General features: G+C 40.8%; 1 protein-coding gene across 5 annotated transcripts in view; it reads right to left on the bottom strand.

Moving 5' to 3' along the window:
• Positions 1-1,091: 1,091 nt before the first annotated feature.
• The window catches only part of LOC106612407 (AP-2 complex subunit mu), a 57,251-nt gene continuing 31,548 nt past the window's right edge, over positions 1,092-26,794 (bottom strand). For 2 of the 5 annotated variants that reach the window (XM_014213508.2, XM_045724314.1), the window contains exons 3-14: positions 23,660-23,837; positions 23,478-23,565; positions 13,776-13,858; positions 13,489-13,494; positions 12,724-12,859; positions 10,119-10,266; positions 8,646-8,660; positions 8,014-8,145; positions 7,772-7,907; positions 7,426-7,523; positions 4,123-4,234; positions 1,092-3,944 (exon numbers count right to left, since the gene is read on the bottom strand). In XM_014213508.2, coding sequence (XP_014068983.1) covers positions 3,810-3,944; positions 4,123-4,234; positions 7,426-7,523; positions 7,772-7,907; positions 8,014-8,145; positions 8,646-8,660; positions 10,119-10,266; positions 12,724-12,859; positions 13,489-13,494; positions 13,776-13,858; positions 23,478-23,565; positions 23,660-23,837 — 1,267 coding nt within the window. In that variant the 3' untranslated portion in view covers positions 1,092-3,809. The remainder of the gene's footprint in view (positions 3,945-4,122; positions 4,235-7,425; positions 7,524-7,771; positions 7,908-8,013; positions 8,146-8,645; positions 8,661-10,118; positions 10,267-12,723; positions 12,860-13,488; positions 13,495-13,775; positions 13,859-23,477; positions 23,566-23,659; positions 23,838-26,794) is intronic. The other 3 variants (XM_014213509.2, XM_014213510.2, XM_014213511.2) reach the window with 3 other exon arrangements.

The raw sequence follows: 26,794 nt of genomic DNA on the forward strand, positions 1-26,794 counted from the left end.
GTATCTTTGTAGTGAGCGGACCAAGTATTTTTCGGTTGCTCTAAAGCAGAAAGGTAGAATAAATGAGACGGTAGCAGGTTTTCTTACATTGAACAAAGTTCTCTATTGAAGTATTTTTTTCTTGTTAAACAATCAAGGATGATCTCACAAGGATAACAGAAATCTTCTTCTTTACAGGAAGAAGGAACACAAGGTCAGTAACTTTTAACTATAACATAAATCACGGTTGTGTCACCGCCTCAACTATCCATTTGTGGAGAGCTCCTTTCGGGTGGTGGTGCGGATCCGTGGTTGCCATTCCCAAGAAGTAATTTGTCCTCTTCTCCCTTCCGTCAGGTAAATCCGGTCCTTTGGAGAATGAATCACTGTTTTTTTCCTCCAGTCTCCCTCACTGCTGGTTCCCTCTTCTCTCTTGTAGGGGGAAGAAAATAGGTGATTAGTACTGTCAGCTGTGCTTAACTGCCTCTGATCACCTTTACTTACATGCCGGCTGGGCAACTATCCGTGGGACCAGCCTGCCCCCTGGTGCTCCTTCCACAGTAGTGACTGGGTATGTTGATGCCCCATCCAAAGTTTAATTAATAACTTCACCATGCTCAAAGAGATACTCAATTTATGCTTTTTTTTTGTACCCATCCACCAATAAGTGCTCTTCTTTGCAAGGCATTGGTCTTTGTGGTTGAATCTGTTTAAAATTCACCTGCTCGACTTAGGGACCTTACAGATAATTGTATGTGTGGGGTACAGAGATGAGGTAGTCATTAAAAAAATAATGTGAAACACTATTATTGCACACACAATTAGTCCATGCAACTTATCTGACTTGATAAGCACATTTTTACTCCTAAACTTATTTAGGCTTGCCATAACAGTGGTTGAATACTTGACTCAACACATTTGTTTTTTGATGAATAATAAACAATAAAAAAAACAATTCCAGTGACAAAAAATACTATTTGAATCCATTTTAAATTCAGGCTGTAACACAACAAAATGTGGAAAAGGTCAAGGGGTGGGAATAATTTCTGAAGGCACTGAACCGGCAAGGCAGAAACTGAACTTCTGCTGCAGAAATAAGTCAATAGACACGATTCCATTGGTTACACCTTTCTTTTTATTGGGATTACCTTGACAGTCACAAAGTTACCAAATGGAGCCCATTGAAACATTGAAGCGGAGGGGGCAAGCCCCCAGGACTCTCCCTCCCCATCTCTCAGGGTGTGGCATGACATAGTGGGCATTGACCAGAGAAAGAGACTAGGTCTGAAATGGCACCCTATTGCCTATATAGTGCACTACTTTTGGCCAGGACCCATGGGGTTTTGGGAATAGTGTGCCATTACAGACAGCCAGAGAGATAGGGTTTTTCAGAAGTTAGCAGAACCAATTTTAGTGTTAATTAGTAGAATGTAGTGACAGAGAAAAAGAGAATGGAAACTTTGTAGTGTCACTCAGTGTTTGTTGCAACTGCTCAGACAATCTGATAGCCTTTGTTTAATACACACAAAAGCCATGATGGAAGTAGAAGGAATATGGGAGGAAGAGGAATGCTATCTCAACCCGCACTCAGTGAAAATGTGGAATGTTTTAAAATGTTAATTTGAAATGCAGTCTAGTAGGCTGAGAGGAGTTGAGCACTCAGGGTGCCATTTGGGATCGAGACTAAAAGTAATGTACTATATATGGAGCCATTTGGGACGCAGTTCATCTCTTGCTCTCTGGTAACACACACCATTGTTCCATAAATCCAAACCCCTTCATTAAACGGATTTCAAAATGAAGTTGTAAACAATATTTTTGTACGGGTGGGGGAATCAGTGCACATGGAGTATAGCGGTTTATTGAAGCTTAAAAGGCTAGTTCCCCCAAATTACGATTTGGTTTTCTTACCCTGTAAGCAGTCTTTAGACAAGGTAGGAGAGCAAGCCATGCTTTGGTTTAGTTTCCCTGGCACCGTTGCTACATGCTAACATTTTAGCATTTGGGCCACAAGTCCCATTGAAGTCTTGGGACTGATATTAGCAATTTTTACGCATATTTTTTTAATCTAACAAAGCAAATCAAATGTATTTATATAGCCCTTCGTACATCAGCTGATATCTCAAAGTGCTGTACAGAAACCCAGCCTAAAACCCCAAACAGCAAGCAATGCATGTGAAAGAAGCACGGTGGCTAGGAAAAACTCCCTAGGAAAAACTCCCTAGAAAGGCCAAAACCTAGGAAGAAACCTAGAGAGGAACCAGGCTATGAGGGGTGGCCAGTCCTCTTCTGGCTGTGCCGGGTGGATATTATAACAGAACATGGTCAAGATGTTAAAATGACCAAAATTGACCTTTATTTAACTAGGCAAGTCAGTTAGTCAGAACAAAAGTCAGAACAAATTCGTATTCATCATGTCCAAATGTATGAACATGATGCATGACAAATGCCAATATTGGTCCCATGACTTGAATGAGATTTGTGCTAAAAATGCTAAAACGTTAGCACGTGAAAACAGTGCCAGGGAAAGTAAACCAAAGCATGTTGGTTGTCATACCTTGTCCATAGACTGGCTTACAGGGTAAGGAAACCAATGCCAGTGTAATTTAGGTGAACTATCCCTTTAACTGGACAAGAAATACACCCATGCTAAAGTAAAGCGTATGGGAGGGTGAGAATTCCAGACTCCTAAAAGATGTTGAGCAGAACATGGTCCTGGGGAAGAATAGCAACACAGACACACACAGAGATCTGCTCAACTGAGTCTCCTAAACAGACACTGTCACTAACAGCAGACTCTTGAGACCGTAACAACTGGCTCTGCTCGATTCATACAATATAGAAATGTGCAGCACTTAGACAGAAAACAACAGGAACCACAGATAAAAAATCTTCATTATTATATCTGCGTAAATAGAGGAATCATAAATGACAATAACACTAACTCACAGCTATTGGAAATAGTAGAGGACTTGAGTGTAGGAAAAGACAGTGAGCACGATGGAATGGGGGCCAGAGAGCTTTAGAGAAGCACGACAAAGCACTAAATACAAAAACACAAGACGATTCATCACTAATATACTAAAGGGAAGGCGGGGTGTTACAAAAACAAAACGTATAAAATGGATTGAAAATGGCATGACACTTAATGGATGCATCTACACTGCATACTGCTGCAAACTACACACTAGGCTAAAGAGGGACTCCACCGGTTGGATATACAGATACAGGGGCAGGGCTGGGGAGAGAGAGGTAGGACAGGAAAACAGAAGAGCGACACACACACTACTACACCAGCATCAAGAGAGGGAGGGTAGCAGTTACCCCTAAGCCAATGACACATGGTCAGATCTGTGGTTATTGGCAAGGCGTACAGTCATCCACTAATTCAGTGACATGAGGAATAGATGGGTAGAACAGGAATAGTAGACAACTATGGTAATGTAACTTGTGGCTTTAATTTGACCAGAGCCCTATGTTGTTCTGCTCAGTAGTACTATATGAAGAAACGACATTTCATAGGGGTGGAATGGATTTTTTGTTTAGATTAAGAGGTCAAAGACCCTTTAGATGCAGATGGTATTTTTTGTACTCCACAGGACGTTTGCATTATCTATACATTTATGTGTTTAATAATTTCATAATTTTCAACACTTTTGAAAGCATGGTCCTGTTTTTTAAATTTGTTTTCCTTTGTCAGCCAGCCCATGGGAAAAAACAGAATCGATGGGAAGGTAGCGATCCCATGCTGTCGTCTTGATCCCATGTTGTTGTCTTTCGCTCCCTCCTCCCTGTTGCACCGCTCTTTCCACCCGATTGCGAGGGGGCGGTTAGCAGCGTGTCTCGTAGATGCCGCTGCGGCCGATGTAGCGCACCCATTTGATGACGTCGTGGTCACTGTAGTTCAGCTTGGGCTCGAACACCTTCAGGTAGCGCACCTTGAGCCCGGACGGAGCAAATGGCACCTGGGAGACCATAACAGAACCATAATGACACCCCGGGAGAGAGTTCCATATTTGACAGAACAGAAATGTTTGCACATCCGGGTCATTCAACCATAGGAGTTGGCTATACAGCACAAACTGATCTTGAACCCAGCTACAGTAGAGGTGACTGTGTAAAGGAAATAAAAGACCTAATCACCTCAAAGTTCATGGAGATGGGAGGGCGCGCCCACTTCTTCTTGTCGTTGGTGGGCAGCAGCTCGATCTCGGCACTGATCTGAGACTCCTTCATCCCTGCCATACGCTTGATCCTGCAGACACACATACCCACACAGTTAACCCCATTCCACAGCGCGCACGCACACACACACACACACACACACACACACACACACACACACACACACACACACACACACACACACACACACACACACACACACACAAGGGATGGGCACTGTTAATCCAAATGGTCGTTAGTATTCCAAGTATTAAGATATATATATATATATATATATATATATATATATATATATATAGAGAGAGATATATATATATATATATATATATATATAGAGAGAGAGAGATATATAGATATATATATATATACACACACACATATACAGTACCAGTCAAAAGTTCAGACACACCTACTCATTCAAAGGTTTTTCTTAATTTTTTTACTATTTTCTACATTGTAAAGTAGTGAAGAGATCAAAACTACAAAATAACACATAAGAAATCATGTAGTAACCAAAAAAGTGTTAAACAAATCAAAATATATTTTATATTTGAGATTTTTCAAAGTAGCCACCCTTTTTCTTGATGACAGCTTTGTACACTCTTGGCATTCTCTCAACCAGATTCACCTAGAATGCTTTTCCAACATATGCTGAGCACTTGTTGGCTGCTTTTCTTTCACTCTGTGGTCCAACTCAATCCAAACCATCTCAATTGGGTTGAGGTCAGGTGATTGCACCAATTTGTAAGTCGCTCTGGATAAGAGCGTCTGCTAAATGACTTAAATGTAAATGTAAAATTGCGGAGGCCTGGTCATCTGATGCAGCACTCAATCACTCTCCTTCTTGGTCAAATAGCCCTTGCACAGCCTGGAGGTGTGCCAGTTTCATCATATCGCTTGATGGTTTTTGCAACTGCACTTGAAGAAACTTTCAAAGTTCTTAAAATTTTCCAGATTGACTGACCTTCATGTCTTAAAGTAATGGACTGTCGTTTCTCTTTTCTTATTTGAGATGTTCTTGCCATAATATGGACTTGGTTTTTTACCAAATGGGGCTAACGTCTAAAATATATTTATTTTTGTTTAACACTTTTTTGGCTAATAAATGAGTCCATATGTGTTATTTCATAGCTGTCTTCACTATAATTCTACAATGTAGAAAATAGTCAAAATAAAGAAAAACCCTTGAATGAGTAGGTGTGTCCAAACTTTTGACTGGTACTGTATATAGAGATTTTTGGGGGGCCCATTTTAACAACTGAGTTAGTCTTCATGAAATATTAAATATCAGCGCGACAAAACAAACTCAGGAAAGACATTATGTGAACAAACCCCGGCAAGACGTCACAATGTGCTTTAAGAGTTCTCAAGCTTTGCTTCGATCAGTCTGTATGAGACAGCTGGTGTTCTCATTTACATGTAGGCTACTCTACTGTATTATAAAAATTACAATTTACAAGTGGAGTCAGCTTTGAACGTTACAGCAGTAAAATATCATTTTAATTTTCATAGACAAGTTCAACAATATAGGCCACCTACTGCGGTGCAACGGTTGTGCCGTTATCTGCTTGATCTCTTGCATTGCAAACACTTGCCTGGAAAAGTCAACCCTCAGCAACTATAGCATGTTTGAATTACAAAATTTCCCATCAAAAAAGGTTCCAATATTAAACTCAAAATCCAAGAGAAAAACTAGCAACTAGCCAGCTAGCAACTCCAGCAAAGTTTTCAAGTAAGTGTGTTCACGTTTATTTGGCTGTAGGCTAATCACCCACCGGTAGGCTATACACATTTGCAAGCAATGCGTGTGTGGATCTGTTTGCTAGCCAGCTAAATTAGCTAGCTAGCTTGCATCACTTACAAGTCGCAGAGCTGGCTTAGTGATTATTATCCATAGTGTCCAGCATGTGGACAGGTCTTGCAGAGGAGTCTAAAATATGGTCCAACTAACAAGTGTTGAGCTAGGAAAATATTCTCAATCCTTTGCTGAATGAACATTTCCCACAATTCAACTGTCATTTATAATGAGTCTCATTTGTAATGAGAGGGACATAGCTAGAAATACAGCTCAAGTCAGAAGTTTAGGTCAGGGCTTTGTGATGGCCACTCCAACAACTTGACTTTGTTGTCCTTAAGCCATTTTAACACAACTTTGGAAGTTTGCTTGGGGTTATTGTCCATTTGGAAGACCCATTTACAACCAAACTTTAACTTCCTGACTGATGTCTTGAGATGTTGCTTCAATATATCCACTTAATTTTCCTTTCTCATGACACCATCTATTTTGTGAAGTGCACCAGTCCCTCCTGCAGCAAAGCACCCCCACAACATGATGCTGCCACCCCCGTGCTTCACGGATGGGATGGTGTTCTTCACCTTGCAAGCCTCCCCCTTTTTCCTCCAAACATAACGATGGTCATTATGGCCAAACAGTTCTATTTCTGTTTCATCAGACAAGAGGACATTTCTCCAAAAAGTACAATCTTTGTCCCCATGTGCAGTTGCAAACCGTAGTCTGGATTTTTTAATGGCGGTTTTGGAGAGGTGGCTTATTCCTTGCTGAGCGGCCTTTCAGGTTATGTCGATATAGGACTTGTTTTACTGTGGATATAGATACTTTTGTACCTGTTTCCTCCAGCATCTTCACAAGGTCCTTTGCTGTTGTTCTGGGATTGATTTACACTTTTCGCACCAAAGTACGTTCATCTCTAGGATGAGCTGTATGACGGCTGCGTGATCCTATGGTGTTTATACTTGCATACCATTGTTTGTACAGATGAACGTGGTACCTTCAGGCATTTGGAAATTGCTCCCAAGGATGAACCAGACTTGTAGAGGTCAACAATTTTTTTTCTGAGGTCTTGGCTGATTTCTTTTGATTTTCCCATGATGTCAAGCAAAGAGGCACTGCGTTTGAAGGTAGGCCTTGAAATACATCCACAGGTACACCTCCAATTGACTCAAAATATGTCAATTAGCCTATCAGAAGCGTCTAAAGCCATGACATCATTTTCTTGAATTTTCCAAGCTGTTTTAAAGGCACAGTCAACTTCGTGTATGTAAACTTCTGACTTCTGACCCCCCTTCTGACCCTCATTAGGCACGAAACAGAAACAATTTAGTGAAACAGGGAGGGACTACCTGGACATGTCCAATATTTTTCCATTTTTTCCCCCCGGTTGCGTAATGTTTTCCAATGTGGGCTCTAATAAACAGGACCCTGGTATAGCTAACCTGAAAACAACAGTGAGGAAAACCTACTTCCAGACGATGGCATTCTCGCTGGCCTTGTACTTGGCCTTGCCCTTCATGCAGATCACCTGGACCCCGCTGGTGTTGAGAGGGGTGGGGATGCGCACCTGGGTAGTAAAAACATGGAAAAAGACATTCAGTTCAGTGGATCCATTCCCCATCTACAAACACTCATTCATTAGTTTAAGACCAAGGGTGCATCCGAAATGGTTATGTTGAGCACTACTACAAAAGTAGATTATTTCAGGACTTTTACCTGACCACACAACCTGACCATAATGACCACGACCTGGTCAGGTACTATGCCCAAAGCTCTATGCTCATATGGTACCCCTAAATCCCTCTGTAGCCATACCTCAATTTTCTGAGCCAGAAGCGAGGGCTTGAAGTTGGACTTAATGACCACCTTGACTTCAAGCTTGGTGCGGCCCACCTCCCTGACAAGGGGGATGACACGGAAGGGTAGGATGATGTCCTTGGTGGTGCGGTACCTGTGGAGAAGAAGAGGCAAACACACACACACACAAAACGGACACAAGGTCAGAGCCTGTGTGTGAATGTGTGTGTGCGTGTGTCCGTATCACACAGGCTGGTTACCTCATGAGCTCACACTCTCCGTCCGGAGGAATGAAGCTGATGCTGCGCTCAGCGTCAAACTTGCTGAGACGCACACACTGGTGGAATGTACAGTCGTCAATGGCTATGGATTGCTTACCGCCACCACCGCCACTAAGAGGGAGATAAAGAAGAGAGAGAGGGAGAGAAAGAGAAAGGTGTTTAAAGGGGACAAGAGGGCCACACACACTGGAGGAGAAACCTAGCCTAATCATAATACACAGACATTAAAATGTCTGTGTATTACAAAATGGATGACAGTGAGATTAACGACTAACACAAATTTACAAAGAGTATGAATTTCAAATTAGAGCTGATGCACACACACACTGAACTCCTTCATACTGAAATCCACAAACACACACAAAACAGATACAAATTGCCTGGTCAGTCTGACTTGCATGCCTTCTCGCGTTCAGAAGGATGCAACATTTGATTATGAACACTACATCCAATTGTACATGTCAGAAAATCAGACACACAACATTGCTCTGTAGTGAACACAACCATGTGTAGACAAAACGATGGACAGACAAGACAGACGCACACAGAGGCAGATTGAGGCAGACTGAGGATGGAGAGAGCAGTCTGACCGAGTGAGTGATGTACGCTACCTGCCCCCCAAATCACTGAGGTCCAGCACAGAGAGAGGGAGAAAATAAAAACACAAATCAAGGGGGGAACACACAGAGCTTGATACTGACACTTAAAATATTAGCACTCTAAACATAATGCCAGGAAATAAAAAACTTCATAAAAAAGGTGATGGAAAATGATGAACAAAGTTAAACTTTTTCCAAACTGTTACGTTACAGCCTTATTCTAAAATTGATCAAATAAAAATATTCCTCAATCTAGACACAATTCCCCAAACTGACAAAGTGAAAACAGGCTGAGAAATTGTTGCACATTTATTACAAATAAAAAATGAAATACCTTATTTACATAAGTATTCAGACCCTTTGCTATGAGACTAAATTGAGCTCAGGTGCATCCTGATTCCATTGATCATCCTTGAGATGTTTCTACAACTTGATTGGAGTCCACCTGTGGTAAATTCAATTGATTGGACATGATTTGGAAAGGCACACACCAGTCTATATTAAGGTCCCACAGTTGACAGTGCATGTCAGAGCAAAAACCAAGCCATGAGGTCGAAGGAATTGTCCGTAGAGCTCTGAGACAGGATTGTGTCGAGGCACAGATCTGGGGCAGGGTACCTAAACATTTCTGCAGCATTGAAGGTCCCCAAGAACACAGTGGCCTCCATCATTCTTAAATGGAAGAAGTTTGGAACCACCAAGACTCTTTCCAGAGCTGGCCGCCCGGCCAAACTGGGCAATAGCTGGATAATGGGAGGTGACCAAGAACCCGATGGTCACTCTGACGTTCCTCTGTGGAGATTGGAGAAGCTTCCAGAAGAACCACCAATCAGGCCTTTATGGCAGAGTTCTAAAATGTCTAAAACCTGTTTTCTCTTTGTCATTATGTTGTATTATGTCATTATGTTATATTGTGTGTAGATTGATGAGGGGAAAACTCTCAGTTTTAGCCTGGTCCCAGATCTGTTGTGTTCTTGGCAAATCCATTGATGTCATTGGCAAGCCTAACATTGTGGAAACAGGATGCACCTGAGCTCAATTTCGAGTCTCATAGCAAAGGGTCTGAATACTTACGTAAATAAGGTATTTCCACTTTTTATTTTTAATAAATTAGCAAAAAAAAAAAAGTTTACTGTTTTTGCTTTGTCATTATGGGGTATTGTGTGTAGATTGATGAGGGAAATGTATTATTTAATCAGTTTTAGAATAAGGCTGTAACGTAACAAAATGTGGAAAAAGTTAAGGGGTCTGAATACTTTCCGAATGCACTGTATATATTTTTTAGACCAGAGGAAAGAGTTCCTCCTACTGGCCCTTCAACACCACTTCCAGCAGCATCTGGTCTCCTATCCAGTGACCAACCCTGCTTAGCTTCAGAGGCAAGCCAGCAGTGGGATGCAGGGTTGTATGCTGCTGGCAAATCAATCAAATAAAAGCAGTTCAAATCGAAATATACAAAGCCGGCCACACCCGTTGCCCCATCACCTTTTGCCCGCCGCCTCCTCGGAGGCGCCCCCCTTGCCCTGTTTGTCGATGACGATCTTGTCGTTCATGCCAAATTTGCACTCCGGCATGCCGCTCAGGTAGCTTTTCATCACCACGCGGCCTGAGACGTGGGCGCTCAGCACCTGGCCTGATTTGAGCAGAGGAAGAGGTTACCACGGAGCAACACGGAAGGCAGGTAACCGGTTCAGGAGAGCTGTCAAGGAGTGGTTTACCCATTAAAGACAGGCAGGTGGCAGCCTCTAGTGGCCACACTGGCACTATACTACTCCGCAAAATTTGCATTCATCGTCATATTTATTTAACTAGGCAAGTCAGTTAAGAACAAATTCTTATTTACAATGACACCCTACCGGAGAACAGTGGGTTAACTGCCTTGTTCAGGGGCAGAACAACAGATTTTTACCTTGTCAGCTCGGTGATTCGATCCAGCAACCTTTCGGTTACTGGCCCAACGCTCTAAACACTAGGCTACCTGTCACCCTGAAATATAATAAATATATTGGCACCCTTGCACTTTTCTTAAATCATTCCCTATTTCTTCTAAAATGTTTGGTTTACACACCTTGTTATTGGATTTTTAACATTGCAGAACCAACTTCGGTGCTACACACTGGATTTTTTCCTTTCATTTTTGCATTGTAATTTCAGAAAATATCCATAACATATCTGCAGTAATAGTGTAATGATAGTGTTTCACAGGTGTTACTTAACCGCCAGCGTTGTGATTGGCTGTGATATTGGCCTATTGATTTCTCCCACTGGAGAGGCATCTGTTGTCAAAATGGGAAAGCTGTTCTGACTTTGTGGCTGTGTTATCTAGCGGAAATCACTCTGTCATTTCGATTTAGATGGTACAATGATTCCCTACAGTATTCAGTGCTGGATTTCTCACATAAACAGAAATTGAGCATACAGTGTAGACTTTTAGCAAACTGGATATTACACAGGATTTTCCACTAGATAACACAGCCAAAGTCAGAACTGCTTTCCCATTTGTACAACAGATGCCACTTTGGCGGGAGAACTCAATAGGCAGAAATCTTAGGTGTAGGACCTTTAAGTCTACACGTTTAATTGTGGGGTTGCTATGCTGCCTCTGGTACCTGGGGTCTTGAAAGTGTGCAAGACATCATGAAATCAGCAGATTATCAAGGTGTTTTGGAGTCCAATGTTCAAACCAATGTCAAGAAACTGGGTCTCCATTGAAGGTTGTGGGTCTTCCAGCAGGACACATATCAAAAAGCACCCAGGAATGGTTCAAATCACATCCAAAACCTATGGTGAGATCTGGTGGAGGGCACCTCTCAAAAAATAATTAGAGCAGTTTGTTGCTGCCAAATTGATAGCAGAAAGGTACAGCAAGCTCATTGAAGCATTTGTCTGCAGTAATCTTGGCCAAGGCTGTGCAACCAAGTACTAGCTCCGGGGTGCCACTAATTTTGTCCATGCCATTTGTCTTTATTTTCTAAATTGAGTTTACAAAAATGCACTTGGTTTTGCAATACTGAAAATCCAATAGCATGCTGTGGTGACCAAAAGTGTTTTTCCATTTCAACTTATTTTAGAGGAAATAGGGACATTTTTACAAAAAGTGCAAGGTTGACAATATATTTGGCTGCAACTGTAAAGCCTAATAGCCTAGTCTTTGTAATGTGAGATCATGCCCTTGTCTAGTCTTGGTGACTGTATATTGTGCATATATAGTGAGCTCCAAAAGTATTGGACAGTGACACATACTTTGTTGTTTTGGCTCTGTACTCCAGCACTATGAATTTGAAACATTACAATGACTATGAGGTTAACGTGCAGACTGTCTTTTTCATCCATTTCGGGGGAACCGTTTAGAAATTACAGCACTTTTTGCACATAGTCCCCCCATTTTAGGGGACTGAAAGTACTGGGATAAATTCACTTATATGTGTATTAAAGTAGTCAAAAGTTTAGTATTTGGTCCCATATTCCTAGCACACAATGATTACATCAAGATTGTGACTCCACAAACGTGTTGGATTTTTGTGCCAAATACAAATGAACAGTAAATAATGTATTTTTTCATTTCGGAGTCCCTTTTATTGTAAATAAGAATAGAATGTGTTTCTAAACACTTCTACATTAATGTGGATGCTAACATAGTGAATAATGATGAGCGAGAGAGACACAGAAATATCATAACCCCCCTCAAAAAATGCTAACCTGTTCTGTTATTGTAATGGTGAGCGCTTAGCATGTCTTGGGGGTATGATATTTGTAAGTCTAACTTTCTCACTCATCTTTATTCACAATTCATTCAGGACTATCCGTCATCATGATAGCATCCACATTAATGTAAAAGTGTTTAGAAACATATTCTTATTTACAATAAAAGTAACTCCAAAATGACAATACAGTTGAAGTCAGAAGTTTACATACACTTAGGTTGGAGTCATTAAAACTAGTTTTTCAACCACTCCAAACATGTCCAATAGAATGTATTAATTCAAGCAAGGCCCAAGACCAAAGTCCAGTGTACATTTGTCTTTGTTGATTTGTTTCAGTACAGCAGTGTTACAAAGTCCTTGCTGCAAAACACACACATCGGTATTACCTTGTGGAGACATCAGCAGGTTGACGCTCTCCAGTACATCCAGGAAGAGCTCGTTGCGACGGTACTTGATGCCCTCGCGACGCCAGCCAATCTGCCCAGTCACCTGACTGGTGATCTGAGACTGCTCCTCCTTGGACTGAAGACAAGAGAGAGGGAGAAAAGGAGGGATAGACAGAGATAAGAGGAAAAGGACAGGGAGGCGAGAGAAACAAGTGGTTGATAAAGAGAGGAAAAAGACAAGGAAAGAGGGTAAAAAGGAGGAATGGACAGAGAGAGGACAGCGAGGAAAAGGACAGGGAGGAGTATAGAAAAAAGGGATTGACAGAGAGAGGACAAGGAGGAGGAAAGAGAGATGAGGGATGGAGAAAAAGAGAAGAGGGTAAAAGGACAGTGAGGAAGAAAAGTAGGGACAGAGATCGGGGAGAGAGAAAATGAGAATGTAATTTATTTATTTATTTAACCAGGCAAGTCAGTTAAGAACAAATTCTTATTTACAATGACGGCCTACCGGGGAACAGTGGGTTATCTGCCTTGTTCAGGGGCAGAACGACAAATTTTCACCTTGTCAGCTACCTGTCGCCCCATGCCAGATTGTTATGCCTGAAACACTTTTCACCTGGGTAATTCTAACGACAACTCAATATATAAAGTTGGACTCGACAATATGTTGGTCATATATCCGTAAGGAGACAGTCACCCAGCTGTGCAAGATGTTAAACAGCCGAGTCTGCCTTTAAACAACCAATCAAAAGGGAGAGTACTCACATGGTGCTGGAGAATGAAATGACCAAGGCATAAACGGCAGCCACGTAGCACAAAGACAGAGAGACAGACACAGAGAGACAGAAAGAGACAGAGACACACAGATAGAGCGAGCAAGCGAGAGAAAAACACATTACACAAGTCTACATCGAATTCATCACTCATCAGCTCTGTCCGAAGCCATCCCTCATTCCCAACATCAACAGCTGAAAAGGTATACTACAGTGATACTACCACGCAGTCCAAACTGGATATGAGGGATATCTTAAAATAATGGTCATGGTGCCCACCTGGCTCTTGATGCCCGTTTGAGTGATGAAGGTCTTCAGTGCGCCAGTTTCCGAGTTCTGGGGGTAGCCAAAGTCCAGGATCTCTACAAGGGACAAGGTGATCGTGAGACCACAAACTTCTGCTATGAGCTCAGCAGATGGGCTCACAAAGAAACACCATCTTATTTTATGTAACCATTATTTGACCAGGTAAATTCAGAGACCGTGTTGAACATGAGTGACGATCTGGGAAATGGTTGCAGGGGAAGAGAGGGGTTGTTTCCAACAGTTACCCTCTTTAAGTCAAAAAAAAATGTTGGTCCTTCCCAAACATATATCAGAAGAAAGTTGTACTTGTATGTTTTTAAAACATGTCCACTGCTGCATTTTCTGTATATTGCTATTCACCTAAAGAAAACTAATGTGGCCTGGCTGGTCTAGGGGTAATGCCGTAGCCTCTCGCACACATGCACAGGCAGGGCATAGGTTTTAAATCTGACACAACAACATCTCCACCTTTCACCACTATAATTCTGTCACTATCTGTATAAAACATTTATAAAAAAATGTAAAAAGTAATTTTTGAAAAGAAAAGCAATCATAATAATATCACCAATATCTTGAGTGGATATTAGCAAGTCTGCAATGTCTGTCACCGTCACACAGCACACCTCGACATCTGCCGGCGCTATATTTTCTTTAGGTTGAGATTTTCTTGCTTAAAAGTCACAAAAATCTAAACCTAAAAAAACAACAGCACAGCAGAAAGGCTGACCGCAGCACGAGAGAACCACTTCATGATGTGGCATGACGGTTGTGTGGAATTCCTGTAAAGTTTGTAAGGTTGTTGTAAAACGATTGGGGAAATAACATGCTGCAATTGAGAGCACACACACTAGGGATGGGCACAGTTATTAAACTATTGTAATATCTGAACGGATTTTAGTATTCGATTACTTTTTGGGGAAAAAAATCATATTTTTTCTATGAAAAGACTGTCCAAAATGAACTGATCTACCGTAATTTCCGGACTATAAGCCGCAACTTTTTTCCCAGGCTTTGAACCTCGCGGCTTAAACAATGACGCGGCTAATATATGGATTTTTCCCGCTTTCAAAAAAACACATTCTGTGACGTGCTCAGTTTTTGGGCGGCATCAAGCTTTCATTAGACCAATGAAATTGCCGAACGGGTTAAGGTCAAACAACTATTTTTGTTTACTGTTTAGATTAAATCGAGCGCTCTCAAACTTCCTATAATTCTGATTACGGTAGTCATTTTGTCACCCTGATTCCTGGGGGTACAACAAAGTATTTGCAGCCACTCGACATCAGTGTAAATCGTGCATTTAAGGTGGCGCTCCGTGTTCAGCGGGAGGCTTGGATGACAAGTGGGGAGAAATCCTTCACTAAAACGGGCCGCATGCGAAGAGCAACTTATGGTCAAGTCTGCCAGTGGGTCCAGACAGCGTGGAGCATTGTCAAAAAATCCACTATCATCAACGGGTTTCGAAAGGCTGGACTGCTGCGTGTTGAAGAGGGCTCAGCGGGGGATTTGCCTCCGGATGAAAGTGACGAGAGCGACAATGAAAACGATCGGGTTAAGGATGAAGCAATCGGATGAAGCAATTCTGAAGCTATTCAACTCCGACACCGAAGGAGATGGTTTCAGTGCCCAGGAGAAGGAAGATGGTGACCAATGACTTTCTTGGTAGGCTACTGTTTACTGCTAATTTTGTATTTTTGTTACAAGCCGTGTTTCGTTAAAGCCTATTTATTTTTGTTACAAGCCGTGCTTCGTTAAAGCCTATTTATTTTTGTTACAAGCCGTGCTTCGTTAAAGCCTATTTATTTTTGTTACAAGCCGTGTTTCGATAAAGCCTATTTATGTTTGTTACAAGCCATGCTTCGTTAAAGCCTGTTTATTTTTGTTACAAGCCGTGCTTCGTTAAAGCCTATTTATTTTTGTTACAAGCCGTGCTTCGTTAAAGCCTATTTATTTTTGTTACAAGCCGTGCTTCGTTAAAGCCTATTTATTTTTGTTACAAGCCGTGCTTCGTTAAAGCCTATTTATTTTTGTTACAAGCCGTGTTTCGTTAAAGCCTATTTATTTTTGTTACAAGCCGTGTTTCGTTAAAGCCTGTGTAAAGTTCATTTGTTTCAATGTACCGGTAGGCACCTGCGGCTTATAGACATGTGCGGCTTATTTATGTTCAAAATAAAAAAACAATTTAAATTCAGTGGGTGCAGCTTATATTCAGGTGCGCTTAATAGTCTGGAAATTACGGTATGTGATTTTGCTACTTGGGCTGACCCCATTTAGCCAACTAGTCAATTGTTTGCTCGATAGGCTGTTGGTCAAGCGAGATTTCTTTAGTCGAGCAGTAGCAAAAAAATATATAATGGTGTACAAGACACCAGTCTGATTCGCGCTGAGTGGACTGATCCATTGTGGAGGCTGTGGGGATGACACAGTCCACCATTCTAAGACGTGCTACTGAAATTGTATATGGTTATATTATATAAGAACAATGGTGCGACACTAATAAAAATTAGATAACAAACGCGCTTTCTCCCTCGTTGGATAGTGGTCGCTGTCCACAGTCCTGAAACACATTACTGCGCTGTTGAATTGGCGCATTTTCCTAGACCATGTTGCTATGTGCATAATAGCAAAGTTAATTAACTAGCATATTGGTGTTGAGAACCACGCAGCAGAGGCAGCAGCAGAATGTAGAGATGAGAAAACAGCCCTTGCCTTATTGTCTAAGAGAAGTGAGGAGAAGAAACCCGAACTTAATTAGATCAACAATCAATAGCCTAACTGTTAAATGTGCGTGGCGTTATAAATCAGCCATATAAATCTAAAGAAATAAGACAGATCCTGCTTCTGTTGCCTGTTTGAGTGTATGTTTAATAGCCTACTGATTCCGAGAGCACGAAGCCTAACGCAACGAAGTCAAGTACACAATTGCACAAATTCAGCTGTTTTTAATCTTTGTTATGCTAAAATAAAGGCTTGACACTATTTTTCGATAAAAAATAATACCAGAGCGGATGTTCTAAGTGTTGCTTACATTGCTCCAAATTGTCAGGGAAATAATATTCATAATAATAACCATAACATTCCTTTCTCTTGACTCCCATATTAATACTATTATAGGTAATAATCTTATCATTATCATTAGTAGACCTTAGTATAGCAGGCTTGTATAACCACCATGGAGCTGTAGGTAATGTAACTATCATTAGTAGGCCTAGTATAGCAGCCTTGTATAAACACCATGGAGCTATAGGTAATGTCATTATCATTAGTAGACCTTAGTACAGCAGCCTTGTATAACCACCACGGAGCTGTAGGTAATGTAACTATCATTAGTAGACCTAGTATAGCAGCCTTGTATAACCTGTTTGGGCTAGGGGGCAGTATTGAGAATTTTGGAAAAAATATGTGCCCATTTTTAACTGCCTCCTACACCAACTCAGAAGCTAGAATATGCATATTATTGTTCAGGTTTGGATAGAAAACACCCTAAAGTTTCTAAAACTGTTTGAATGGTGTCTGTGAGTATAACAGAACTCCTATGGCAGGCAAAAACCTGACAAGGTTTCATGCAGGAAGTGGCCTGTCTGACAAGGAGTCGTGCGTCTTGCATCTGTTTATTGAAGAGTAAGGATCTTAGCTGTAACGTGACAATTCCCAGGGCTCCAATAGGCTCTCAGAACCCGGGAAAAACCTGAACGATGACGAGGCAGCCTCTGGCTGAAACAGATTATCGCCTTATCCAAGTGGCCGATCAGAGGACCATTGAATGAGGCGCGTGCACGATTCGCCCCCGTGGAGAAATTTCATTCGGCTGTTTAGCTTATTGCAGATTCCAGGTCGGAATATTATCGCTTTTCTACGAGATAAATGGCATAAAAATTGGTTTTAAACAGCGGTTGACATGCTTTGAAGTACGGTAATGGAATATTTAGACATTTTTTGTCACGCCATGCGCACGACCGTTATTTACCATTCGTATAGTGTCTAGAACGCACGAACAAAACAGAGGATATTTGGATATAACGATGGATTATTTGGGACCAAACCTACATTTGTTATTGAAGTAGAAGTCCTGGGAGTGCATTCTGACGAAGCACAGGAAAGGTAAGAACATTTTTCTTATAGGAAATAGGATTTTGGTGAAGGCTAATCTTGCCGGGTGTCTAAATAGCTAGCCGTGATGGCTGGGCTATGTACTTAGAATATTGCAAAATGTGCTTCATCCGAAAAGCTATTTTAAAATCGGACATATCGAGTGCATAGAGGAGTAATGTATCTATAATTCTTAAAATAATTGTTATGCTTTTTGTGAACGTTTATTGTGAGTAATTTAGCAAACTGTTAGTAAATTCCCCGGAAGTTTGCGGGGGGTATGCTTTTTCTGAACGTCACATGCTAATGTAAAAAGCTGTTTTTTGATATAAATATGAACTTGATTGAACAGACATGCATGTATTGTATAACATAATGTCCTAGGTGTGTCATCTGATGAAGATCATAAAAGGTTAGTGCTGCATTTAGCTGTGGTTTGGGTTTTTGTGACATTATATGCTAGCTTGAAAAATGGGTGTCTGATTATTTCTGGCTGGGCACTCTCCTGACATAATCTAATGTTTTGCTTTCGTTGTAAAGCCTTTTTGAAATCGGACAGTGTGGTTAGATTAAGGAGAGTCTTGTCTTTAAATAGCTGTAAAGTAGGCATATGTTTGAGAAATTGAAGTAATAGTATTTCAAACGATTCAAAAATCGCGCCACTGAATTCAGGTGGCTGTTACGTAGGTGGGATGAATTCCTTTCTCTTGACTCCCATATTAATACTATTATAGGTAATAATCTTATCATTATCATTAGTAGACCTTAGTATAGCAGCCTTGTATAACCACCATGGAGCTGTAGGTAATGTAACTATCATTAGTAGGCCTAGTATAGCAGCCTTGTATAAACACCATGGAGCTGTAGGTAATGTCATTATCATTCATAGGCTTAGTATAGCAGCCTTGTATAACCACCATGGAGCTGTAGGTAATGCCATTATCATTAGTTGGCTTAATATAGCAGCCTTGTATAACCACCACAGAGCTATAGGTAATGTACTAATATTTAGTAGACCTTAGTATAGCAGCCTTGTATAACCAACATGGAGCTGTAGGTAATGTCACTATCATTAGTAGACCTAGTATAGCAGCCTTGTATAATCACCATGGAGCTGTAGGTAATGTCATTTCAATAGAAGACCTTAGTATAGCAGCCTTGTATAACCACCATGGAGCTGTAGGTAATGTAACTATCATTAGTAGACCTAGTATAGCAGCCTTGTATAACCACCATGGAGCTGTAGGTAATGTAACTATCATTAGCAGGCCTAGTATAGCAGCCTTATATAACCACCATGGAGCTGTAGGTAATGTCACTATCATTAGTAGACCTAGTATAGCAGCCTTATATAACCACCATGGAGCTGTAGGTAATGTCACTATCATTAGTAGACCTAGTATAGCAGCCTTATATAACCACCATGGAGCTGTAGGTAATGTAACTATCATTAGTAGACCTAGTATAGCAGCCTTGTATAACCACCATGGAGCTGTAGGTAATGTCATTTCAATAGAAGACCTTAGTATAGCAGCCTTGTATAACCACCATGGAGCTGTAATTCTAACACATCCTGTTAAGTGTTAATACCATAACTTACTTAGACATTTCAATACTGAATCCATCAATCATGTATTTGTTAATGTCATCACACAGCATACGAGTCATTCATGATTTGAAATGCAATCAAGCATTTTAGTTTTTAAATAAAATAATGCGAGCCTTGAATAATTAGCTTACCGTAATTTCCGGACTATTGAGCGCACCTGAATATAAGCCGCACCCAGTGAATTAAAAAAAATATATATATTTTGAACATAAATAAGCCGCACATGTCTATAAGCCGCAACACCTCGGCCGTCTGCCCTCTGTGTGTTGACCCAGTCTTCGAGCTCATTTTGTAGTTTGGGCCATCTGCTTTTCTTCCCTCTGAAAGCTTTAGTTGTCTTTTTGCACTGAGTCAATTCCTCACGCTGCTGTTTCCAACGTCTTATCATCGACTCATTAAGACCAAGCTCCCGTGCAGCAGCTCCATTTCCTTTTCCAACAGCCAGATCAATCGCCTTCAACTTGAAAGCTGCATCATATGCATTTCTCTGTGTCTTTGCCATGATGAGGGTGACAAAATGACTACCGTAATCAGAATGATGGGAAGTTTGAGAGCGCTCGATTTAATCTAAACAGTAAACAAAAAAAATTTGACCTTAACCCGTTCGGCAATTTCATTGGTCTAATGAAAGCCTCATGCCGCCAAAAAACTGAGCACGTCACAGAATGTTTTTTTTTTTTTTAATTTGAAAGCGGGAAAAATCCATATAATAGCCGCGTCATTGTTTAAGCCGCGAGGTTCAAAGCGTGGGAAAATGTACAAATGTTTAAAAAGAATTGCGGCTTATAGTCCGGAAATTACGGTAAACAATAAAAAAAACGTTCCATTTCGGAAATTGTATTCATTAATGAATGCAACTATTTTTAGTCTGCTGTAATAAATGCTTAACAAAAAAACATTACTAAAGACTCTCTGGTACACTTATACTTAATTGAATGTCGTTCAGAGTTTGTTATAACCAATTTATTGATGTGATTATGTTACGCTATAGTTACCGCCTGCCCGCTCATTAGGCAGATTGACGAGGGCAGCATTTTCTAAGCTGAACTGGCCAAGACGCACCTCCAACACATAAAACCTCACATAATTCTGGCCAAAAACAATGACAATTTCTCTCAACCAGTGGAATATGAGTTTTTTAGGTGAGCGCTGATGCCGGCATTTCATAAGCAGTAACCCACTTTGTTAAAGTCAGGGGCGCAAAATAATTTTGCTTGTCTATTCCCAGCACACCTCTCCAGGGTTCTGTTGGAGAGATGCATCTCCGCAGCGCTCCACCAACGTTCAGTCCCAAAACATTCTAACATAAATCATTTAGCAGATATAGGATATGGTAGAAAGAGTATGTGGCCTTTTCTGAAGCCTACAGGCTGGAGATAAAATGTATGACAATGTAATGAGATGGACACTTTGCATCATACAGGTTTCTCAGATCGAATAGCGCAACCTAAATGGTGCATAATCAAATAAAACAAATTGCTGTTAACAAAGCAACATATCCTAAAGACAAGACAGGTCAGAGTAAAATAGACAATATGGAATGGACAATCACAACTGTTGTCCAGGAGTTTCACCCCATTGTCATGATCAGTGGTATCAATCAGGATTTTTTTTAAACAAACTGATCATAGCGAAAAGGAAAATACTTCTGCATTTCCCGCTGTGTAAACACATTGCAAATAGGCTCACAATAACTCCTGATAAAGTTGGGTAGCTGATATTCAGAGATAAATAGCCAAATTGATTAGTCACAGGAATCAGGACAAATAAAGCAAACACAATGGCCTGTTTTACAAATGGTGGGCCTACCACATGGATGGGCATTCATACAATTCCATAGTGGGCCGACATGGTAAGACCTAGTACCTAGTACCTAGTAAGCAGGAACAGACTTCTTTTTTGGTCCTGTTTGGACGTTGTTTTTTGGTGTTTTACAAATGGTTGGTTTACCACAGAAATGGGCATTCACAAAAATAAATTTCAGGCAACACTGTAGACTACATCTCAGTAAGCACGGACCGACGCCCTTTTTTTGGTGCAGTTCTGGACTGGCCTCAATTTCCACATCCACTGACATTGGTTTTTGGTCTGGTAAGGACCAAATCTGAACCAATCATAAACGTCTATGTTTGGTTCAGATTTGGTGCGGTCCAGACCGGCCTTGATTTCAACGTACATAGACATAGATTTTTGGTCCAGACCTGCCTTGATTTGATCAAAACATAATAGACGCCTATAAAATACTTATTTTCAACTTTCATTCAGTACCGAAAATGAACCTGATATCAACGTGCGGAAAAAACATGTTTTTCAGCGTCCTGTAAAATATATATTTTAAACATACAGAAAACACAGTTTTATCTTTCTTTCAGGAAAAAAATCTAACTTCCCCGTCTGGATTAAGATGTCTTTTCAATGTCATTTTGCTTACTGGGACTATTTTTGTTTTGCGGGAGGCGGCATTTTTTGGTCTTGCCTATGGTGGCATAACGGCAAAGACCGGGCCTGGCTATAGGTCAGGCTCAATTATGCCCTACTTGGACAGGATTATTTTTAACTGGGGGAGGTCGGGTAATGTAGTTATTTGCACAAGCACAAAACACCTCATCTGTAATTTTTGTTCCATCCGAATCTGCCATGTCAGTCATTTTTACATGTCAGGAGAGTAACAATTCCAGCCAGAATAACCTACTGTTTGTTGATGAACGCCAATGTCCTCTGATAATACTAGTCTCATGCGATTCGACATTCCTGTGTTTTGAGATAAATGTCTGTGTTTGACAGGTGTTGCTCACGGTTTGCGCAAGAAAACAATAACTGATTCGATAAATTGACAACGGATGCTCGAGAGTTACTATTTTTTTTTTTTTACATCATAAAGTCTGAGCCTGGCCCAGCTCAATCAAATCAATTGCTGGTCGGACTCCCTCTAGTCATTTGTGTGTCTTAATTATTTAATCAAACTGTGTGCTTAAAGCACAAGACAAGCTCAGTGAATATAGTCGATTTGATTAAAACGCATAGGATGTATCAATATGGAAAAATCCACAATTAAAAATGTCGATAAATTGATTGATCGAAAGAACATAACTTTTTTATGTCAGGGGCAGCCCTAATTGCTACATATAAGGACAGACCATGACAATCGAAATATTTGTCAAAATTATTTCTATTACACTTTTTATGAGTGCACCCTATAAAAAAGACATACCGTTAGCCTACACACTTTGTAACTTGTTATTGTCGGGCAATCAAAGCAGCACTACATTCAGAGGCTCCATGTGTTGCAAGTAAAGTGGTAGATTTCTAAATCAATTCAAAATGAAATTACAATTACGGAATTAAGTTGGCTAAATGATAAGGAGCAGGCTACAATGATCAACCAACAGGTAAGGCTGTTGTTGTAGACAAGGACGAGGAGCGCAGTAAAATAGCCTCAATTAGCCTAGCTAGCTGGCTAGTGTAGCCAATGCAATGGATTTGATGCTGTCAAGACAAGACACTACCAGATGAGATGATAGATAACCTATAGCTGCAATACGTGTCTAACTTGCGCAAGCTGGTTTCGCTACTTTCTCTCACTTCCTCCATCTCACACACTGGCCCCTGGTCCTCTCCCGCCCCTGGTCCTCTTCCACCCTTCTGCTAAAAACAACAAGCAGAGTGCACCGGCTCTTTCCTGAGTAGCGCCCCCATTGAAGTAAGAAAATATATATATCATATTTAAAACATGCATTTCAATTATCAGGATATCCACATTTTTTTAAATATTATTTGAATACTGCAATCAATTCAAATGCCCATCCCTAACACACACACACACACACACACACACACACACACACACACACACACACACACACACAGCAGCAACATTATATGATTGACACATCAGCTCTGCTCTTTCAAGAGGACTCTTTCCAGACGATATCCTAAAAGAGTGGCAAAAGAAAAAGAAAAGAAAAGGCTTCCTTTACCGTCCAGCAGCTCGTAGATTAACACAAAGTTGTTCTTGATGTTCTCCTCGCTGATCTTGCCGAAGTAGGCTGTCATGACATCGCACATCTTAAGATGAGATAAAATAAGATAGTTCTTTATTGATCCCCAAGGAAGAACATTCTATTGCGCCAGCCAATACATACAACACCAATAAATATACCTTGTAGAGGAACTCGAACACCATGGCGGCGTTAACATTCTGCTTGGTGACCGCCGCCAGCCAGATGTTGGAGCGCTTGACGTGGAAGAAGCTGGTGCGAGCGATGTTGGTGACCGGTGAGCGCACCTGCTGCCGTGCATGGATCACGTTCACGCGGAACGCATCCACCGCATTGCGCCTGGATACACAAATACAGAAAAGAAAAGGAGGGGGTCGTTAGAAAATGGGAATCGGCAGAGGGTTAAGGAGAGATACACGAAGGGCAGGTGCAAGCACACCAGTGTTTCCATTAGCCGGTGTTGGGTTCTGAGAATATGAAATATACTTATTCATGTCACTGAGGGAGAGAGGGTAATGTATAACGTTTACATGATGTCAGGATATGTTATTGCTAGCCATCAGGGATCATATGGGAGGGAACCTCTGGGAGAAGAGAAAGTCTGGTACCAGTCACCATGACAGCCGTGAGTTGGGGAGGAGTGAGCCGTTTGGGGCAGAGGTCAGATGAGGTGAGGAAGAAAAGATATCACTAAGGTTCTGTCTAGCAACATAGATGCATTGGCTGTTCAGATGTGTAGGAGGAGACTGCATAGGAGAAAGGGTTAAATATCAGTGCTTGTGTAAATGTCTTTGTCTGTTCAGCTGTTCGATCCTTTGGGATGAATAAACTTGGTTAACCTGTTGGGGATAGGGGGCAGTATTTGCACGGCCGGATAAAAAACGTACCCGATTTAAACTGGTTACTACTCTTGCCCAGAAATGAGAATATGCATATAATTAGTAGATTTGGATAGAAAACACTCAGACGTTTCTAAAACTGTTTGAATGGTGTCTGTGAGTATAACAGAACTCACATGGCAGGCCAAAACCTGAGAAGATTCCATACAGGAAGTGCCCTGTCTGACAATTTGTTCTCCTTCTGCGGCATCTCTATCGAATAAACAGCATCTCTGCTGTAACGTGACATTTTCTAAGGCTTCCATTGGCTCTCAGAAGGCACCAGAAAGTGTAATGGGGTGTCTGCAGTCTGTGGGCTAAGTACAGGAGCTCTGTTTGTGAGTGGTCAGGCTGAGAACAGTGACACTGGAGATGCACGTTCATGTGAATTCTCCATGTTTTTCTTTCTCTCTTTGAATGAATACAACGTCGATCGCTTGGAATATTATCAACGTCGCCCGGTTGGAATATTATTACGAGAAAAATCGCATAAAAATTGATTTTAAACAGCGTTTGACATGCTTCTAAGTACAGTAATGGAATATTTTGACATTTTTTGTCACGAAATGCGCTCGCGCGTCACCCTTCGGATTGTGACCTGAACGCACGAACAAAACGGAGGTATTTGGATATAACTATGGATTATTTCGAACCAAAACAACATTTGTTGTTGAAGTAGAAGTCCTGGGAGTGCATTCTGACGAAGAACAGCAAAGGTAATCCAATTTTTCTTATAGTAAATCTGAGTTTGGTGAGGGCCAAACTTGGTGGGTGTCAAATTAGCTAGCCGTGATGGCCGGGCTGTCTACTCAGTATATTTCAAAATGTGCTTTCGCCGAAAAGCTATTTTAAAATCTGACACCGCGATTGCATAAAGGAGTTCTGTATCTATAATTCTTAAAATAATGAATGTATTTTGTGAACGTTAATCGTGAGTAATTAAGTAAATTCACCGGAGGTTTGCGGTGGGTATGCTAGTTCTGAACATCACATGCTAATGTAAAAAGCTGTTTTTTGATATAAATATGAACTTGATTGAACAAATCATGCATGTATTGTATAACATAATGTCCTAGGAGTGTCATCTGATGAAGATCATCAAAGGTTAGTGCTGCATTTAGCGGTGGTTTTGGTTTTTGTGACATATATGCTTGCTTTGAAAATGGCTGTGTGGTTAGATTAACGAGTCTTGTCTTTAAAATGGTGTAAAATAGTCATATGTTTGAGAAATTGAAGTTATAGCATTTATGAGGTATTTGTATTTCGCGCCACGCGATTCCACTGGCTGTTGACTAGGTGGGACGCAAGCGTCCCACCGTGCCCAGGGAGGTTAAGATGACCTTCGGGCCGTCTGGGAGCCCAAGGCTGGTTAGGAGACACCGCTAGAGACACAATGTAATTGTGATGAACTGAATATTAGGGTAGCACTGTAAATCATTAATCATATGCTGTCTTCCCTGCACCACTGTTTTACCGCTTTCCTTTTCTATCTTCTACACCTCTCACCACCTCCTCTTTCTTTTTTTTTTATAATGCACACCATATGTGCATTGAAGTACAGACTGAACTTGTATTTATAATATAATATTACAATTATAATATTTATAATGCATGTTTTATGTATTTATAAGACCTGGATAATGAACTTTCAAAGCTTTCACATTCTCCACTGGTTGAAATTAAGTATCTCATTGAAATACTACACCTATCCTGTGTCCTCAGATTAATGCAGATGAAGGGAGTTAGATATGCATAGGAAGTGTAGTGTACTGTTTTTCTGAACATATGAATTACAAATCAGCCTTTACTTAAATCATGTTTCTAGTCTATTGCATAGTTACAATGTGTAATCATTGATGTCCCAGGAGCAGGAGTGGTAAACACTGTTGAAGTGTTTAATTGTAATACATACATGCTGACACAGCATCATTCAAAGAATGGAGTTTGATACACCTGGTATTGGATACGACTGAAAAAGAATGTCTCACAGAGATTCATACCTAAACCGCACCTTTATTTGCCAAAGAAGAATACATGATCAGTGAATATATTCAATGTACAGGCTACAATGTGGGGATCTCATGCGCGGTAATAACTACAGTACATGTATATAGGACTTGCATCCTTGGCACAATAAAATTATCCTATTCTACTCTATCCATAGGCTTCATTAATAACATTCAGACTTGAAGTTCTAAAACTGGCGAGTGTAGAGAGTATAGAGATAGTTATCCACGTCGGCACAAACGATGTTAGGATGAAACAGTCAGAGGTCACCAAGCGCAACATAGCTTCAGCGTGTAAATCAGCTAGAAAGATGTGTCATCATCGAGTAATTGTCTCTGGCCCCCTCCCAGTTAGGGGGAGTGATGAGTTCTACAGCAGTCTCACAACTCAATCGCTGGTTGAAAACTGTTT

Source organism: Salmo salar, chromosome ssa09 (assembly GCF_905237065.1).
Source record: "Salmo salar chromosome ssa09, Ssal_v3.1, whole genome shotgun sequence".
In the NCBI taxonomy this organism is placed as follows: Eukaryota; Metazoa; Chordata; class Actinopteri; order Salmoniformes; family Salmonidae; genus Salmo; species Salmo salar.